A 21,292-nucleotide genomic window follows, 5' to 3' on the forward strand; every position below is an offset into this window, starting at 1 on the left:
TCCATTGCTTCCTCAGGATTTTCAAATTCTATGCTATAAGTTTACTTCTGATTACAGTTCCAGCCTTCCTCGTTGAGGTTTGGATAGACCCTGGAATGTAGTGGAAATGTGGAAACCCAACCTTTAGAGAATAATAATCTTGAACTAGAAAAATAACATCTCGTGGTACTTGCTGTCACTGAAATATCAAATCAAAGGAAAGACGAGGGAGAGAGTAGATCTTCTCTCTCTTCACTCAACAGAGCATGTGGTGGATAGAGAGTAAAATGCATCAGAGTTGTCACAGCGGACTCCCAGATGACAAATCATTATCAAGCATGATTTACTCTTGTGGAATATCTTTAACCTGTTTTTCTAAGGAAATCATTATGCCAGCTGAGCATTCATGCCTGTCTCTCTTTCAACTGTAGCAAGTCCAATAGCCAATTGCAACCAAATCTGAAAAAGTGAGGAGGAAGCAAAACAAGTGCCTAAAAACTTTGTAAAACTGTGTGGTTCATTTAAAACAGGGACATTCTGCAGTGTAACCTGAATTGTTATCATAGGCCAGACAATCCACAGGAGTATAAAAGAAAAAGAGACACTTTGTGCATGTCTCAGCCTTGGAAAAATCTCAGTCAGAGCCTGACCTGTTCAGATACCAAGGTCAGTCAATCTCATGATGACAATGTATTGCGATCTAGATGTCTTTAATTCCAGTGTTGATAGAATTTAATCTTTCTACACAGTCTATTCCACAAAAATAATATGATTTCATACAGATAATGGAAATCTGTGCTGAAGCATCAAAAGATTCTGTGAAAACAGCTTTACCAATCATAATGACCTCTTTTTCTCTAACATCTGAAGAGTAGACAAGGTTAGATGAGCAAAAAAGGACTGAGAACTGAACTCAGATGTTGAACTTGGCATGAAAAGGACACAAATCGTTAAGTGACCCATTGTCTGTCTTTATCCTTCTTCAAGGTGACTACTGATGTAGGCTGATATTCCATCAACTTCTATTAAAATCCTCTCTTCAGCATACCCCTCCAAGCACAGCACTGTGCCAAGGAGTCAGTCAATTTGAACTTTTCTCCAGCTTAGAGAAGTTAGGCTAGGCTTTGCCATAGAGTCCATTCAGTTTCCTCTTACTCTGACCACTGATGTATAAAAGCGCATTATCAGTCTTGATAGCAGTGGATATATTTTCCAAGTCCTGCAGTAATGGAAGACTAACATCACTGCACTAGTATGAGTCATGTTATGTAGAATTTCCTCTTCATGGTGTCTTTAATATTCAAGCTGGAGCAAGGTAATGGCTTATTTTTAGGAATTTTTTCTAAATGTGCATTTGGGCATTGTAGTTTATTAGAAATCACCAAGTCTTGTCTACACCCAGATCTGCATTTTATGCCTGTAAGGTAGAGAAACTCACACATTCTCTGAGGTAGTTGAAGGAATTAAAACTGTATTTTTTATTACTATTTTGAGAAGACAATTTTTTTTATTTCCCTTAAATGTGCTGCTCAAGTAGGTTCTTTTGAGACCTCTAAATGAGAAGCACTTATTTAAAAGTGATCCTTGTGGGATCAGGGATTAGTGATGGTAGCTGATAAGTGGCTGGCACAACTGAAGAAGAGTGAAAGGATAAGAGCATGTCCCTAAAGAGGAAGCTGGCAGAGGGGGTACTTAAAACTTCCTTACCTCCTGGAACATCACTAATCACAGCTTTTAAGGTGGATCTGCCTCAAATTCATAATTTTTGTGAGTTCTCACTGAAGCTTTTCAAGCTCAAATCCCCAAGTCTTGTTAAACTGTAAACTGGGACACAACATTTTAAACAGAAACAACTGAACAACATTATGTCAAAGAGCAAAAATAAAGCTTTCTACACTAGCTGGCTGTATCCTTGCAGTCATTTCTTCGTATGCCAGCTGAGTCTCGGGCAGCTCGGTGATGCTCAGCAAGCTTCGCACTGTCCATCCCATCAATCCCTTAGCAGAGTTCCTTTTGGGCATTTCTAAGACCCTGCTGATCTGTTCCTGAGCTCCACATGGGACACGTTCAGCCAACATGCACACAGCGGTCCTATGTTACCCCACAGGATGGGACCGTCTCTTCATCCTGAGGCAAAGTTCATACCAAAGGCAGTAATTCCTCAGGATTACATCCCACAGATTCATGTCACCTATTGATGAAAGTGACCTCCTACAATTAAATTCATGGTGTCCTTGCAAAGTCAATAGAAACTGAAGTAATCAGTCCTTTACCATCTTCCCTTTCACTCTGCTATATAAAAAAAAGCAGGAAAGAGTGCAAAAGCCCTAATACGTCTTCAACCAATTTATCTTTTACATTGTAAAATCTTGTAAATTATACTGACTTTTTAAAAATGTGGATAAATGTCATGAAGAAAATATTTGATGGTTTTGGGATGCAGAAATCTGTAACTTGGATAACTGGACTAAAATGGAAAGTTTATTACAAACTGTTTGATATGGGCAAACTACATTTTTATCTCTCAACAGCAGGAGCCTTAATACATTTTGCAGCTTTGCCATTAAGTACAGAGAGATGATTTTTCCATCTAATTTCTAAAAGAAGTTTTGTGGAAGAAAATGGATAATCAACATGGAGAATGACTTTCTTCCAAAGATGCTTTTAGTCTAATATAAATGACAGCTATTTAAAGGCAATCACTTGTGTTTTATATCTCACACAAAAACCAGCAGACACAGTACCCTGCCTTTGAGACAAAACACTGATACATGTGACAGAACATTTCAAGCAGTAACAATCAGAAACCATAGATTCAGCAGCATCCAGAAAAAAACTGAAATATCCTCTATTTTTTGCTATTGTTGTTCAGTCTTTTAACTGATATTGTGCTGTATTATGTTGTGAATAACTAATTATTTGCATCAGACAGGTACAGGAGATGAAAATCACATTCATTCTCTAATATGTATACTGATAACTTACACATCTGTTAAAAATAAAGTGGTTTTCAAAATATCACCCAGGAGGCATTCTGTTCTGTTCAGTGACCTTTGGAAACTCTAGTCCAATGAATAACTAGTGATGCACAAGTAAGCTGAGAGACAGTAGATAAAAAGTGCCTGTAACCTTACATGCTATCTGTTACGAGGATAGCTATGGTAAAAAGATATATTGCTGTTTCATAATCTGTCTGAGAGAGAAAATCAATGAGAACATAAACTTGTATCCCTTTAAGTTGAATGGTTATGGAATTCATTATCCTGGACAGTTAAAAATATAACATGGAGAAAAAGTGCAATGAATTGTATAATTTAAGTATCTAATTTAATGGTATTTTGCTACCTTACAGGCATTTGTTCATATGGCATCAGTCACATCTTGGTAAATCCAGCCTTGCATTCAAACACTTTTTGCTGAAAGAAGCTTAACTGTGTTTGCTTCAAGATGGCAAAACTTCATATTAACGGAATGCTGGTAGAATATTGAAGGAATTCAGCAATGACAGTCTTGCATCCATTAGAAATCTCTGTAAGCACTATGACGCATGACAAAGACTAGGCCTTCTTTTTTACACAATATATGGCCATCTGGTTTTGATCTTGAGGCAAAGAAAGTCTGCAGTCTGAAGAAAATTACATAACCAAAAGCCAAGGAAACCCCACCAAATTCAGGAAGATGGGATGCAGCACAAAGTTTAACTATTTCTTTTTCTTTTTGTGACACTTTTAAACCACGCTGCCACCAAAGTCTTTACTGCCAGCTCTGATTATAGCTCACGTAATTCAGACATCCATAAACGTATCTGTTTCACACACATATAGCCTATAGACAACAAAAAATGCTTTTGCAATTTTTGTTCTATAGTAAATAGATGTTTTCCATTATGCACACACGCAAGGAAATCAAGGAGGTTAAAAGAGAAAAGACACCACAATTCCATGGCACAAGCTAAGTCACATAGGCTCTTCCCAATAATCAAACGCCTAGTTAAGCGTTGATATAGTTATGGGGAAAAAGAGCCTGGATACTGGTCTGCAAGCAGCTACATCTGAAACTTCTTAAAAACATGAAATGCTTATCCTGTTGTATCATGCACATTTTTATTGCTTAGAATAAAGAGTGGACATCTTTAATCAAAATGCAAATAATTTTATTCTTAGCCATTTTTAATTTCGTATGTAATTGCATTATTTTTATTATAGATTATTTTTTTTCCTATGAGAGAAGAAAAACTTACACTTACCCTCTCCAAAGTAATTTCTTCAAATTCATATTCAATTTCTGTTCCATTGACCTACAGAAAATAAAATCAGAAAATTCCTTAAATGCATGTGGAAAGTAATTTGGTAGGGATATTGTACAGATATTCCAGTATGATCAGTTTACATGATCAACATGTAGGTGAGACTATCTAAATTATAGGCTACTAAGCTCTTTTTTGTCTTGAATGGTATGTAATCAAGCCTATGAACTTGAAAACAGTAACAGTTCAATATGTGTGAAATAACAAGTCACTCATATGATTTGACTGATATTTGATATAGTGTGTTGGTGGACTTGGCACAAATGTTTAAGTAGTTTCCAAGGTAATAGTTTCATGTAAAAAATAGATGATGACCTGTTTCTAAAAATTGTTCCCACAAATGGAAGAAAGATTAATTATTCATTGCCTTATGAGCTCCAATTTACCTTGTACTACAAAACCAGACAGGAAATTCACAGTACTTATGTAAAAATCACTCACTGATACATACACTGAAATACATCTTGTTTACTATATTAACCTAGGGCAAGAACATGACAGAGGACCTTTGCAATAGACAGATGAATGGCAAAAAGGCACAGAATGTTAATATAATTCTTACGCTTTCAGTGTCAAAATAAATTAAAGTACAAAATGTAGAGCACCAAAATGGATTGCACTGGACAAGAAATCTATCAGCTCAAGACATGACACCAATTTAAGCAGTATTGTTCCAAGAAACCTTGTTCCAGTCTGGCACGGGTTTTTTTCTGTACCTCTAGGCAATTCACTTAACATCCCTTCCTTCATTTCCACATTTCTTTCTCATAGTACTGCATCTGAAAAAGCTACAAAAGCTGACTGTATTGTCAGGAAACTGCAGAGTAATGAAAACACTTCTATTATTAAAACCTGAGAAGAATCCAGTGTTCCTTGGCTGCAGCTAGGCAGCAATTCTTTTTGATTTGGCAAGAAAATATTGATTAATCAAAAATAATAGCTATTGCCTATGAATCATGACAGTTTAGGTTTTGTGATGATAGGATGTTTCCTGGAAAACAGTTTTGCTTTATTGTTTTATTTAATTTACACTTAATGAAAAAAAATTAAGAATTGTAAGAGCAAAACTGATGCCTTAAGATTGACCAAAACTTGGAGAGACAAATCTGTTATTTCTCGGAACAAGAATGTTTATTACTCCTCTCACTCCCAGACACTAATTTCCTGTATTAGCTTTCTAACTGCAATCAGAAAACACAGTACACAAATCATTCTTTATCTAGTCAAGCACCTTTCAAGTGTAATTACCTGCTTCGCTTGTGAATATTGTAACTAGGTACATATGTCTACCAAAAAAATTTTCCTATAAATGCTACCAACTCTTTAATTTGTCTGCAGTTCAAGCTCTGATAAACCACAAAACCAGTAATAGAAATACAATCCCTAGAATCTGTGTTCAAAAGGAAAGAGGAAGAAGGAGAGTAGTCCAAAGAAATAACTCATGCTCAACAATGAAACAAAATTACAGCATCAAGGAATAAAATATTTAATATATACATAATACCCGGGGTTTCTTTACATTATTACAATCTGGTAATCACACTACACTAAACCCAGATATGAACAAATATTTTACTATAGGATATTTTATAGGATATTTTCCTGGTTTATGTTATCATTTTAATGCCTTCTCCATGGACTCTTCTATTAATACAGGCAACTTACTAGGTATGAACAGCTTTATAGCTCATCCATTTCTCGTCCTTTCTTGTCTAATGATAATGAAATCAAAGCTATCTATATGTCTCTGTTTTCATGAACTTCTCTTTCATCTTAGGTTGGTGGATAGCTCTGATCTATGTCTTCAATTCCTCAGTCTTGCTCTATAAAGCTGTCTTTGCTTCACTGCTTATAATCACTTTTCCTTTGCATTAAAAACTCGTTAGTGCAGCAAAATGGGAAAAAGCAGGACATGAGAAGTGAGCAACCTCTGTATAAAGATGAAAGCGGAAAACACAAGCTGAATACTCAATTTATATTTGCACACAAACTATATCTTGATTATGATCATCTGAGGAGTTTCTTTTATCATCCACAGCCACGATTCCAAAAGGGTCTTCAGTTCAAATCACTATTAATCGCAGTAGAGATCTATTACCAGGTTCCATAGCAGCAGGGTTGATATGAATTAAAAAGATGATCTTTTTCCAGCTCCTTTTATTTAAGCATATCTATCTACATATGCATTCATTGCCGTTTTTCTTCTGGTCGCTCAGAAGACCAATGCAGTTATTTCGTAAAGGATCTAATAAGATGTTGCACCTACCTGAAGCAGGTGTAATGATGCAGTATGGCATACAGTACCATTCATTGCTAGCACCACTTTAGTTCATACTTAGACTCTTTGGCTGCACCTATGCTGCTAAATTAGAGTCACTTTTCAGCCAAGTCTCAATGATTAAGGCTGTTTCTGTCTGGAGTCTGCTGGAAGCAAATAGTCCAGGACTAGCCAAAAGTTAAGCAGGAGAAGAATCATGGCTCTAGTACCGGCACTGGCTTCTTGGTGCTCTCATTTAGCAGCATATGGACATACCCTCTGTTTTTGTCCATTTTAATTTGACAGTCTCTGGTCTGACAAAGCACCTAAACAAGCTGTCTGAACACAAAACTTCAATTTCTTGCATTTCTATGAGTTTTCTGAATTCTGCTTTTATATCAGATTGCACAAGAACACAGCAACATTTACTATGCCCTGTACGATCCTAGGTAACTATGAAAAATTCCAAACCTTTTCATATGGTTTTCCCTTCTCCTCCACAGTCAAAGAAATTGTCAGCTTTTCCAAGTCAGTTTGGGGATATTCTGTCCCATCTTTCAGGAGCAAAAGGTTGACACAACAAATGTCTTTAATCCTACCAAAATTTTATATTTATAATCCTGAAATGAGAAGTAGCTCTCTTTATACTCAGTGAGAAGAAACAGGCACTTCTAGGTCTTAACTCACTTCATCCTACACTAGCAATCTCAGGTAGGTTAGATGAATTGTGCCCCTGAGTTTTCCTTTCACTTTCTGTACAAATAGAGTCTAAAAATTATGTGTAAAGTTTGGTGAGCACTTGCCTTAAATCTATTTTCTCTGTATTACTCCTACCTATAGGCTGATAACAAAGTTCTTGCTTAAGGGATATCATATGTCTTTCATCGTTATACAGAAGTGAAAGGTCAGAACATTGGTTTAGCAGCTTTTCTGATTGCTTTTTTGGGCTTGTCTGTACCTGTAACTGGCAGCACATGCACAGCATATCCAGCACCTGCTCCCACAAGCCCAGTTTGTCTCCCTCCTTCTCCAAAAGCTCAAGCCAAGATCCTTTGCTGTTGGCTTTCCTCTGTGACTTGGGACACTAATATCACCTCTCTGGAGAAAGAGTGCTCGACACCATCTGTAACAGTAACAGGCCCAGAGGACTCTGGCAGAAGTGGGTAAGAAGTGCACAAGATAAGGTCCATGGGAGGATGTGATCTGTAAGTCTGTCAGCAAAATTTGCTTCATCCAGGAACATGCTTTATTTCCAGCGGAACAGAAAAGATGTTGACCGTGACAATATACATAAGTGCTGCATGAGGAACAGGTCTTCATGAAACCTTAGGTAACTTTGAGGGCCTTTGTTGCTCTGTTGTTCAGGAACAGCATCACCAGCATACACTTCAGATGCAAGAGGGCTTCTCCGTTTCTTGACCTGATATATGTTTATTATCCACAGTCTGATGAACTTACAGCCTCTGTAGAATGAGTCACTAAATTCAATGAAGTCCCGATATTTAAAGCAACTACTTACAAATGTGGGGTAACAGATGTGTTTTATCTACAGCTGTACTTGCTGTACTGGAGGACTCTCCCAAACTTTTCACAAGAAAATGTCTTTAAGAAGGAGATGTAATGTATACTAACTATCTGGATTCCAGCACTCAAGAGAAATTTCCTGGTGATGCTCGAATCACTTCTACCACTAGAGTTCACTTATCTTTCTGAGATGAAAGCGCTAGCTGTCTTCAGATGACACTTTCTTTCACGAGAATGAGAAAGAAGGAACAGAGTTTTTTGTTTTTGTGTTTTTTTTGGTGAAATACCTGAAATAAAGCCCAGCACAAAGAACAGCAAAATAAGGACCTGACAGACTCAAAACTATTTGCTCCTTTCTGTGAAGAATTTTACTTTGACTTTCCAGGAAGTTTCTCTCAGTGCAGTTTAAGAATAGCATAAGCAGCTGAAGTAGTCCCTTAATGAAAATCAGTTCTACAGATTGTGATAGATTCCTAAAATCCTGGAGAAAAATACTCTGTTGGGTTCTGCATTTTCACATATTCTGTCACTTTGTTAAGACATTTATAGGTATATTTTTTCTCATAATAATAACATGATACCTTTTATACTTCTACAGTTATTTGATTTGACAGACCTGTTTACACTCAAACAAGTAAGCACTGCCTAATTCTTTCATGCTGTACTTCACATCTACAACTGCATCCACCCACTCAGTAAGATAAAGATGGCATCATATGAATTTTAATGATAAGAACTATATTACAATAGTGACAATGGCATCAAAACAGCTCCAATTTATACAACTATAATATTTTGAAACCATTGCACCTATTCTTTCCAACAAAATTTGTCATTAGAGCTGTTTGTTATGCTTAGTCTTATTTTTGAGAAGAGAATGTTTTGCCTAAAAATTACATCTGTAGACTTTTATTACAAACAAAATCCATTTTTAATTATAGTGAATTGGATATTGTTTTTCAGCTGCCTTCAAGAAAGAAAACTGCTTCTTCTACTTTTCTTATCATATGCATAGAAAGATAGCTATCCCGCCAATGATTTTCCCTCCACAAGCAAATTGTATTCTTTTGGCTGTATGGTTTCACCAGCTGCCTAACCACCCAAACCTCACCAGTATACAAGATTGCCAAATTCTGGTTGTACAAGGAACCCTAGGACGTATTTGTCCTTTAGAACTTTCCAATTGGCTGCATAATTAAGCTGGTCCATTTTACATTTCAGAAACATCAAGGCCATTCGGGTAGCTTAACAAAGATAAGGTTTAAATAGCCCTTCATGATTTCTTTATCAGCAGGTCTAAAGACTGATCCTTACTGAGCCCTTTGCCATCTCAAGATTAAGGTTATTTCTTCATTAACGTCAAAGGAAACCTGCCCTTTTGATACTGCTTTACTAGAGCATTAAAAGTTTCCTTTCTAAATGCATACAAACATACAGAAAGCATTCTCCTGCAGTTCTAATTTCAAATATGATGATTTTGTGTTTTGAAACTGTCCTAAAGAGACTGACAGAAAGTTTTTCCTGCTAATCTTCATTATCTACTTGAGTGCCTTTTGTGACCTTTTCATTTAAGATATGCCACATCTATTTTTATTCACAGTGCGTAACTAAGCGCGCTCATTGTCATCCATATTGCCTTTAGGAAACTAGGACAATATATTAAGTTCTTTGAATGAAAAGTTACCATAACCTAAAACTTTCTCATCACAATATGACTGTTCTGATGTGAAGAATGCAGAGTGAAAGACCATCTGGTTTTGAAAAAAATTTATATTTAATCAAGAATAGGTCTTACAGTATGCGTGCAATTGATTTGTGAATCCTTGTGCAGCTGCTTACAAAGCACTCAACCACCAGCAATTATATGCCTTTTAGGGGAGGTATCACCCTCAACACACAATTAGAAGAGCTCCCGGAAGCCACATCCAGCTCTTGGTCAATACCTATAAAGATCTGCAGCACATTCACAATCAACTTGTATCCTGCTCAAAAGGTACTACTTTTTATCATTCTTTTCTTCTTAGATGTCTCCTATATCCTTTTCCAGGTCTTAATTTTTAGTCAGCCTTCTTCACTGTTTGTGTACCGTACTTATCCTTTCCTTTCTTTTTTCCTCCCTCACTGTTTTTTCTCCCCTTTCTGGGTTTTCTTGCTTTCATTCTCTTGGAGACATACTCATTTAGCAAGTAACTATTATCACTGTTCTCTGGTAGACTCCAGATCCCTAATTTCATCTTACCTCGTATCTCAAATCTTGTTCAGAACAAAATAATGTTTTCTTATCTATTGTGAATCACCATCCCCTACCTCTAATCACAACTTCTTATGTCTTCACCTCAGTCTCCACTGATTTCTCTGATTTCCATTCCTTTTATGTTTTTTGTTTCTTCCTTCTTGCTACCTCCAAATTTGTTCTTTTTCTCTCACAATCAGATGCACACACATGCGTACCGAATTCAGCACTTTGTCTAATTCCACTTCATCTAAAGGATTATTTATTATTAGCTTTCCAGCTTGTCATCTTTTCCAGCTAAACTTTTAACATGATCTCCCATATACACCCCAGAACAAAAGTGCCTATCTCTTTGCAAGTGTAAGCACTTGATATATTTAATTCAGACCCATCACAAAACTCCCACTTTCATAAGCATAATCCATTGTGCAGATTAAAGCAGAGAGATCACAATTTCAAATGAGGTTCACAGTAAGTGGAAATGAAATGACATCAATGCATGAATTCTGTTTAGGCTAGCACCTCCAAGAGGTACAAAATTAGTATCAACAAAAGACGGAGAATGCAAATTTCAGCTTTTGTGCTTACAGCTTTCTATCTTGCACTAAAAGAAATTCATACGCCATAATATTAGTTTTCTAATAGGTAGGAATCTAAATTAAGGAGTCGTCAAGGCTTTTTTTTTTTCCAGGCATCAGAAGGGGCTGATTTATGCTGTGTGCCTTAGTCTTCTGTTTGAATTGCCATTCAAAGTACCTGTCTGCCCACTGATTAAATAGAGATACTTTGACGTTTAGGATTTGAATCCTTAAAAAAAAAATTCTGTAAAATGTAAAATTCATTATATTCCTATATCTTAAATCTATAAGATAGATCAGTGCAGGAATTTGAAACAGTGCATTCTAGAAAACTAGAAACAGTCATTTTTTCCCACTAAATTAACATTCTTTTTTGTGCAATTCAGGTCATTTACTATACGGCTGCAGAAGTTTGCAGTCACTCTGCCTTTCATTTTCTTCTGTGCTTCTGCCACTGCTGACACCCTAACATATGAGTTATCATAAACACTCCATTTGTCAGGTTCCTATATCTCTGGTCCATTTCAGTTGTAGAAGAAAATCCATCAGACTTTTCAGCAGTCTGAACAGTTCATCCATTTCTGGAAATGATTTTCCTGGGCAATATTTCATTCAGTGCACAAGATACATAGAAATGGAAAACTGCTGTTGCTTGATTGTGACCTTATTTCATCAACAAAGATTATAAAGTACTTGTAACTTGGGACTTACAAGGTTATTTTCATAATATTTAATACCATAATTTGCATAATTTTATTTAAAAGGTTGATAGCTGTAGTTAGAGTGTTTAAAAGGCAGACATTAATATATAACTGGGTTGTTTGATTCATTTAAACACCTAAGATAAATTTTTTCTCTTAGTTCTATGGAAAAATCAATAGCATACTAACTGGCAACATTTTAGGCAAGCAAATAATAGAAATAATTTACTTCATTCTTTGATATCTGTTACATGCTCATGTGCAATCATATAATGAAATATATATAACATACATAACAAGCATTCCCCTTTTCCTCAATAACTAAATACGGAACCAACGCTATTTTCTTGCGGTTTGTTAAATGACAATGCACTCGGACATATTTTTGTGCCTAAAATTATCTCCCAGTATCTTTGTTTACCTTTGACAGATAATACTTCATTCACTGCTCTCTGACCCCACTGCTTTTGGACAAACCATAATCAATGAATTCTCTTGGGATCTTTTGTTTTCATTGGTTAAGTAGCACAAGTACTGAAGGCCAAACTGTACTGTCAATAACACTGGTGCAACCCTATTGGTGTCACTGGGCCTCTACTAGTGTAACTAGCGTTACATTTACTCATCTATGGTGTACTTACACCTGCAGGAGGAGCTCACCTGAAAAGGTAAAGAAAATACTTGCACGAATGATAAAATGAGTAATAAGGAATATTCACATAATAAGGTATAAGTAAATTTATAGGCAAATGTCCATGTATTGCACAGGAAAAGCTTTTCAAGCATGAATCACTTGCTTTGCAAGTACTTTTACTGCAGCAGAAAGGTTCTCTATTTCTCTTAAAATCTTGGAAGACTTTAGTGTACGTATGGGCAGGGAGCCACAGTCCTCTGCACTCTACAGCTAAGAGCATAGTGAAACAGCTCCCTCATGCCTGATTAATTTTGCTGCAGGAAAAAAAAAAGACAGACAATCTGAATGGCTAAAACAAAATCAAAATGGTTTCTGCTCCTCCTCCACAAGCTTGGGGAAAGAAAATTGATGTAGCTGTTGTTCACAGGGATTAACAGCGCACACACTGAGAAAGCGCTAATACAGCACCATTGATCATTACCAGTCACAGTCTAAGCCTAGCCAAAATTCAGTAAATTGTCCCAAATGTTCTCAGCTTTCTAGGTAGGAAAAACTGGTTTTTGCATCAGTTTGAGAGAGATTTCCTTTTTTTTTTCATCTTAGGTTGAAGGAGAGAAAAATCACTTTCATCCACCTTCAGTTTCATTTCTGATACAAAGATGCGATTTTGAAAGGTGAACCTGAGTGTTACCTTTGAAATAACTTTTATTCATTGCCTTAGTATTCTAAAAAATAAAAGATATGTGCTTTTAAAGTTATCTGTTAAACTACTGCAGGAAACAGCAGAGCTGCTTCACTGAAGCACTGAGGAAAAAGGCAAAAGAAAGCTGGAGAAAAGTGCTGATGCATTATGCTCTTCAGAGCATGCACAAAAAGCTTGTACTGCACAATAAGCTCCCACAGATGAAGAAAGTAGTGTTGGGAGAAAACCTATAGCAGGAAAAATACTCTAAACATATTTTTAATATACTAAAATGCACAACGGCAATACAGAAATCATTTGAAAATGTTTAATGTTGTGCAATACTACTTTAAAATGTCAAGTATTGCATCAACCTTCAAAAGTAGAGCATAATTTACCAATTACATGAAGTCTCTTTAGTACGTTCTCCATAGGTATCCTGACATAATCAAACCTATGATTCCACCATCTAAACTGTAAACTATTGGGCAGGAGAAATGTGGAAAATATTCTGGTTCTTACTTCAAAAATATGCACTAAAGTTTGTGGTCAGTGATCATCACAGGTGGATTTGTGTATATGTCCTGGACATCAAATTCTCTAATATCTATCAAACAGACATTCCTGGGCAATACTTCACCGTACATGCCCTAACATGTTCGCTCTACAGAAGTGTTAATTTTCAGGATTAAGTTTTTTTCCGCCTCATCCTGTATTTATAGTCTGTATTAGGGTATGTAGCAAAAGCTCATCTGCATCCCCAGAAAAGAACATAGTCAATGGCAGGTGAAGGAGCCCAAATAACACCCTGCCTGGCTGCTCCTAGGCTTGTCACAGGAGCCATCAGTGTGTGTGTTGGTAAGTGCATAGGGGTCTGGAGAAGGGTTGCAGCTCTAGGACATGCACACTCAAGTACCAGCTTGGGACAGCAAGGATACAGGGCCAGCTTTACTGAGTTGACTGTCTAAATCCAGCTACTGGCAATTTTCACACTACACATATGTATGTATACATATAGATGGGTGAGGGGGACATGATGAGACTACTGGTGGTACTTTTGTTTGTATGAGTGCTGATTGTGTCTGTGCTGTTCTGTTCAGCCAAGTGTACAGATACACAGATATACTGTCCTGTTTGTGTATATGCTTACTGGGAATACAGGAGCAACTACTGGCTGGATGTTGCAGCATGGAGTTGCAGCAGCCTTACCTCTATCAGGCTACCAAATTCACCAACCCCTTAACATCTTGTAATAATTCATGCACTGTTATTGCAAATATATGGGGTTTTGATATCACAGACTACAACACAATGCAAGGTGAAACTGAGGGAAAAAAAATGGTTTAGCTTTGCAGGTTTACGTTTATATTTCCACCAAAGCAGAAAGATTAAAAATGTGACAGGCTCATAATCTTTTTGAGTTGTTCTTCACTAAGAATTGGCAGGGAAAGAACAATGTCTAGAAAGAGAATTGCAGATAAGAAACTGTGTTTGAAGTGTGCATGATGACAAACTATAAAACATTAAAGTTTTAACTTGAATAAAGCAGGGGAATGCCTACAAAATATAAATTAACCAGGTTTCAGGTATAGCCAAAAATAAAAAAGATGTGAAATTCAAGAATTGGGTAAAAATCAAATATATTTTTTTTTTCCGCTAACAGGTCTGCATATAGAAATAAGATTCATTGAGACATGTAATTGGAATGGGGGTGTCCAGTCCTGACTGAAGACCAACCTGTGTCACTGATGAGATCAGGCTCCTTAAGTCATGAGAATGGCTCCTGGAGATTGGTCCCTATTTTGAAAGAAAGATGGACATCTTTCAACAATGTCAAGATATATGAGAAAATGCTTCATAAACTAGAATATATTTGTCTCCTTCTACATGAAAAACAAATACCTGGAGAAAGAAAAAGGAGCACTTCTCTGACTTATTTTGCAAACAAACCTCAAAGTAATACACAATGCCTATGAAAAAAAATGAAACGGTATTGAAAACACCAGCTTCAAATTACACTTGTCCTCTGGGGGAATAAGATGTCATATGGACAATTGGAAACTTTTCCAATTTATAGAATAACAGAGAGCATTATTAAGATAACAGCAATCTGCTTCTACTAAAGAGAAAGATGATGTTGAAATCAAAGCCATTAATCAACCTTCTACTCTGCACATTGTTTGAAAAGTTATTATAGCTCAATAATTTCAAGATAAACCAATGTGCTATGCTCATCCTTCTGTCACCTTTGCAAAGTCTAAGTCTTGAATTTGGACATCATACAAGATTAGTTTTATTATGACCACACTACTGCCCAATTAAGCTCAATAAAGAATGAAACAATTGCACTTCCCAAAATCCAGTGATTTTTTTTGCCCAGATAACATAAACCATCACATATTCATCATAATTTATGATTAAAAAGAATCCAAAGTTTTAAACTGTTGCCATCTATATGCAGAACGATTTACAGGCACAAATCACTTGACGGATGATTGAATATGTTAATGTAAGATACAGAAAAAGAAAAAGCACTTCAGTTGTCATTTCTTTTTATTAATAATCTCCACAGAATATAAATTTATCTCATGTAGGCTTCTTTAATTTCTATTACCCTTAAACTAAGCCAGTCCTGTATAGAAAATTATGAAAGGTGGCATTTTTAAGATCAGAGAAACAGGTATCTGTGGTATATTTGGGTTTGCTACTATATGGAGAAATATAGTTCATCTAAACACTGGTTAAAACCTTAATTTACCATTGAGGCTGATCCACCAGATCACTGCATTAAAAGTAGCATGGGTTTTTCCTATGTAAAATGTGGGTTAGAAATGAGTCACATTCCAAAACACTCACAGCTTGCAACGGAGGGGACTTTCCTTCAGAATATCATAGAATCATAGAATAGTTAGGACTGAAAAGGACCTTAAGATCATCCAGTTCCAACCCCCTGCCATGGGCAGGGACACCTCACACTAGACCGTGTCACCTAAGACTATACCCAACCTGGCTTTGACCACTGCCAGGGATGGAGCATTTACAACTTGGAGCAACCTGTGCCAGCACCTCACCACCCTCACAGTAAAAAACTTCTTCCTTATATCTAATATAAACTACCCCTCTTTAAGATTAAACCCATTACCCCTTGTCCAATCACTACAGTCCCTGATGAATATTCCTGAGACTGTGCTGAAGGTATGTCAATTTTACAGCGAGGATCAGATAATCCGTGGCTGATAACAGGGGGAAATGTAAGAATTTAAGTAGTTGATTTTGCAATTTTTTAAAGCAAGATTTATTTATATAGCTGTAGGAAAAGAGTAAGATCACATTGCAGCTATTCTAGGATTTAACATAAATACTGTGAAGAACCCCTCTTATAAAAAACACAATGGATAATGCTAAGAGCAATGCATAAAAGTTTATGAGGGAAAGAAATCTTTTCTTTCCAATGTAATTACTAATGTTGCATTATGTACTTCCAGGATAACAACCTTGCCTTGGCTGAACTTTAAAAGGTAGCTAGCAAAGCAAAGCAAAGTATCAATCGATTCTAGACATAAAAAATAAATACTCTTAAAATTACAAAGGAGGGTTCTCATAAAATGAATTTCAGATATATCTCATCTTAAAGGACTGAAGCATCAGAGAAATTAAGCCCTTCCATTTCCAATAAGACATAAACCCAATATTTTTCTTTTCCACTTTTCATCAAAATTAGTTTTCTCTTTAATACGAGTAGTTACTTTCCTTCTTAGGTTATCCAAGGTCAAAGCAATATGTCCATCTTTGACAAGAGCACTCTAAATTTTGCCTAACTAATGTCTGAAGTTCTCCAAAATGAGGTCTTATGGAACAGGAAAACTCTTTCTGCCTTTCTTATAATTAAAACTATTAAGAGAATGACATCTGTGTTAACTCTCTTCTGACAGCAGCTTTCAGTTAAGATCTGCACCTTCCTAAAACAATGAAATCGACCTGCAAGTGCCCTGTCTCAAATCACAAAGAAATGAAGTCTATAGATAAGTAATTATTCACTTGTACTCTTTATGCTGTGTTTCCCAATTCAGTTCAGAGCTGCAACTTCATGACAAAGTAATTCAGAATAAAATTATCACCATGCAAAAATAGTTTTGTGTACTTGAAAAGCTTTATCAACTTCTTAATTATATATCCCAAATAAGCATTTTATGCAACAGAATAAAACTTAAGCTGAACAGAAATATTTATGAAAGACAGTGGTTTTGATGGCTTAAGGCCATGGATTACACTATAAAAGCATAACTTCAAGAGGTTGTGTTTGCCACTGCATCCTTGCAAACCCACAGACCCTGCGGATTTTAGCTTACTACTGCAAAATTCAGTAATGTTAACTGTGGGTCTGTGGTGTAATATATCAAAAATGACACAAAAGCAAAAGTAAAAGCTAATTCAAGTCTAGGGACAGCAAGAAAAAAACAAATTCGAAGTACGTTTAATTTAGTTCAATTCAGGCAATGCAATTCTATACTTACTGAAACCTCCAAGTGTTTCAAACAACTCTAACATGCGTGCTCTGCATTCTGCAGCATATACCAACTTCATGGACAAATTATCTTGGAGGAATTAAAAATGAAGTATACCTGGGTATAGAGGAGGGGTATGTACACACACCCGCAAAACATACGACTTTTCTCAGTGTGATACAAATAACTGCTGAAGCAGTGCCTTCCCTACAGTAGAAGGTACAAGGATAAAAAGAGTGGCCCAACAGTAACAGATTTTGCAAAAGCAAAGCACAATACCTCTTTCAGGGGATTTATATGTGTGAATTAGATTGCTAAATGCAGGGAATTTGCTTCTCAAGCACACCCATGATCTCAATTAAAATGCTAAATTACATGCACTGTAGTAGTCCAAATCCAAAAAGCATGAGGTATTACATATTTCCTATGATGTGTCCACCTGAAGCAGAGGGACACAGACAAATGTAGGATGGGCTCTTATTATAGTTCAACAAGCTCCTCTCTCCCACTCAGCTAATGGCAATGTTTCAAACAAACGTTCACAGAAAGAACTTCTTGATTGAATTTAAAGGCCAGGGTTATTCCCAAGCAACTGAAAACGGAAAGTATTATAGATTTTCAGAATAGAAATGTGATGGAGTAATTAAATACGTGACCAAGAGATGCCTTTACTTGTTGGACTGACAGGATGTTGATATTTCTACTTACATCCAGACACTATGAAGGTTTTCTACTGATTTACTGTGTAATATGATATGTAGCACTCAAATATGGAAAGCAGTGCTCATTCCTGAGCAAAATAAAAGAAATCCCCCCAAATATGAAGTTGTTTTACTTTAAAGAGTTGCATTCTTAAGACATTTGCACTGTTGTGTCTGTAGCTATTCATGGGGATAGTGCACCAGTTTTAATGGGAACTAAATAGTGTTTATTTAAAGACTTATAGTTTAATAACATAACTTGGTATCTGTGACATGAGAAAGTCAAATATACTGCTTCACTTCTGTTTAAAGCTTCAGGTTTTGTCACAACATGTAAAAAAAATCAGTATAGCTTCTACATAAACTGAAGACTCTATTGATTTTTGCTGGAATGTTCACAATCACTTCTCTTGGAAGGGATTCCTCAGGCTGATCTGAATACTGACAGGCTCTACCTTGCAGGATAGCTTAGAAAATAACAAAATAATGGAAAAAAAGGAAAGATGTGCTTCTTGGAGCATTGTGCACAGTTCTGGTGTCCTCAACATAAAAAGGACATGGAACTCCTGGAACAAGTTCAGAGGAGGGCCAGATCAGGGGACTGGAGCACCTCCCATATGAAGATAGGCTGAGAATGTTGGGGCTGTTCAGCCTGGAGAAGAGAAGGCTGCGTGGAGACCTCATAGCAGCCTTCCAGTATCTGAAAGGGGGCCTATAAGGATGCTGGGGATGGACTATTCATCAGGAATATTATTCAGGACAAGCGGTAACAGGTTAAAACTGAAACAGGGGAAGGTTAGATTGGATATAAAGAAGAAATTCTTTACTGAGAGGGTGGTGAGGCACTGGAATGGGTTGCTCAGGGAAGTTGTGAATGCTCCATCCTTGGCGGTATTCAAGGCCAGGTTGGATGAGGCCTTGAGTGACATGGTTTAGTGTGAGGTGTCCCTGCCCATGCAGGGGGTTGGAACTGGATGATCTTAAGGTCCTTTCCAATCCTAACAATTCTATGATTCTATGATTCTATTTTCCCCCACTTAAAAATTATGTCTTCAATGAGGCTTCAATATTCAAAATTGCATCCAGAATTTAACAGATAAATCCAGTAAAAACAATTGAAATTTTACATCAGAATCATTTTGGCCTGTTTTGTAAAGCTGTTTCTTTCTAAACCAGTATATTTTAAAAGAAGAGGTTTGAAATATATTGATTTTCAGGTAGAATAAAAATGAACACAAAATAGAGACAAAATAAATCAGATTCATAACATCCGTTCTGTACTTCTGCTTTGTGTTTTGGACTGCAACAATGTATTTTTCTGCTATCCATCAAACTAAAATCCATTTAAATCATCAGATGGCAGGATGAAGTGTTTTCTATTTCTGTATGTTTAAGGGAAATTGTTTTCTGACATCACTAACAGTCTGAAAATATTTTATAAACATGATTTAGATCAATCTTGTCAATACTGCTATTACATATATATATACACATATATATATAATATCTCATTGCTTCCAGTGCAGAAACAATGACATGCAGCAGAACACAGTAGTGATTGTCATGGAAAATAACATTGCTGTGATACAACTGAAGGGCCAAAACTAAGAAGCCAAGCCAAGCCAATGAAGCTTTTAAAAACTAGCACTAGAGCTCTATAAGATTTAGCTTTCCCATTGTAGTCCACGTTAACTGACTGAAAGATGAGTGTAAACTACGAAGAATCAAAACTGATGGCAACAATCTGGAAAACGTAAGAGTCATTCAAGATAATAAGATGCGTAAGCTGACTTTCAAGACTATGATGAAACTCATCAAGAAAGAAGCAACACATTTAGTCTGAAGATAAGCAAATGTGAAAATAGGCTGCACCAACATTCATATTATTCAGTAAAAGGCTTCAGAGTACTGACTGGCAAGTTTTCCCCATTCTCTTTACATTCAGATGTAACTACAGTGCATGACTCCATCTGAGAGATCAGAATAGAAAGAATTTATTTTTCTATGCAGCCTTTGTTTAAACCTTCATGTACTTCCTTCTACTGTACTAAATCCAGGTGCACTGGCTGATTAGGATCACAGAGGAGAAAGCTGATTCATAGAATCACAGAATACCAGGTTGGAAGAGACCTCAAGGATCGTCTGTTTGAACTTTCTTGGGAAAACCATGGTCTGGACTAAGATGTGCCAACACCCAGTCCAAGTGAAGCTCAAAAGTGTCCAGTGTTGGTGAATCCACCACTTCCCTGGGGAGATCTGATTGTTCTCATTGGGAAGTATTTTCCTTTTGTGTCCAGTCAGAATCTCCCCAGGAGCAGCTTGTGCCCATCACTTCTTGTATTTTCCATGTGACTCCTTGTAAAAAGGGAGTCTCTATCTTCTGTAGTCACGCTTTAACTACTGGAACACAGTGATAAAGTCACTCCTGATCTTTCTTTTCTCCTGGCTGAACAAACGCAAGTCTTTCAGCCTTTTCTTAGGCTTCCCAGTCCCTGGATCATCTCTGTGGCCCTTCTCTGTACCCTCTCCAGCCTGTCCACGTCTTTTCTGTATAGTGGACACAAAACTGAACACAGTATTCTAGGTGTGGCCTGAAACTCTACTGTGAGCAGAGTGGGATGATAACTTTATCTGTGCTGATGTTGTCCTTGTTGATGTAGCCCTCTTGGCTTTCTTTGCTGCAGCAGCACACTAGTCACTCCTATTGAGCTTGTGTCCATCAGGACTCCCAGGCTCCTTTCCACAGAGCTGCTCCTCAGATGCGTAGATCCCAGCCCATGCTCCACTCTTGGATTGTGTTTACCCAGGTGTAAGACCTTACCCTTGCTCTTTTTGAACTTCATAAGGTTCTTGTTAGCCCATTTTTCCAGCTTATCCAAGTCATCCTGCAGAGTGAGTCTCCCTTCTAAGTGTCCGCTTCCCTACTCAGTTTGGTATTGTTAGCAAACTTGGTCAGGGAGGGCTTGATCCCATCTTCCAGATCTCTTATGAATATATTAAATGGTATAGGGCCTAGTATAGATCCTTGGGGGACACCACTGGTGACAGTTAATCAGATGGAAAAGAAGCTATTTACCACCAACCTCTGGGTGCAGCCAGTCAGCCAGTCCCCCATCCATTGCACAGACCACTTGTCAAGACTATAATGTGACAATTTCTATAGGAGGAGGCATCACCACAGCCCTGTGCTTG

At 36.9% G+C, this 21,292-nt stretch overlaps 1 protein-coding gene across 6 annotated transcripts in view; it reads right to left on the reverse strand.

The window, feature by feature from the left end:
- The window catches only part of DLG2 (discs large MAGUK scaffold protein 2), a gene marked incomplete at both ends in the record, with an annotated part of 868,631 nt that overhangs the window by 381,724 nt on the left and 465,615 nt on the right, over positions 1 to 21,292 (reverse strand). For all 6 annotated transcript variants that reach the window (XM_080612545.1, XM_080612549.1, XM_080612548.1 and 3 more), the window contains one exon: positions 4,226 to 4,276. In XM_080612545.1, coding sequence (XP_080468671.1) covers positions 4,226 to 4,276 — 51 coding nt within the window. The remainder of the gene's footprint in view (positions 1 to 4,225; positions 4,277 to 21,292) is intronic.

This window comes from Psittacula echo (assembly GCF_963264785.1).
Source record: "Psittacula echo genome assembly, chromosome: 3".
Classification (NCBI taxonomy): Eukaryota; Metazoa; Chordata; class Aves; order Psittaciformes; family Psittacidae; genus Psittacula; species Psittacula echo.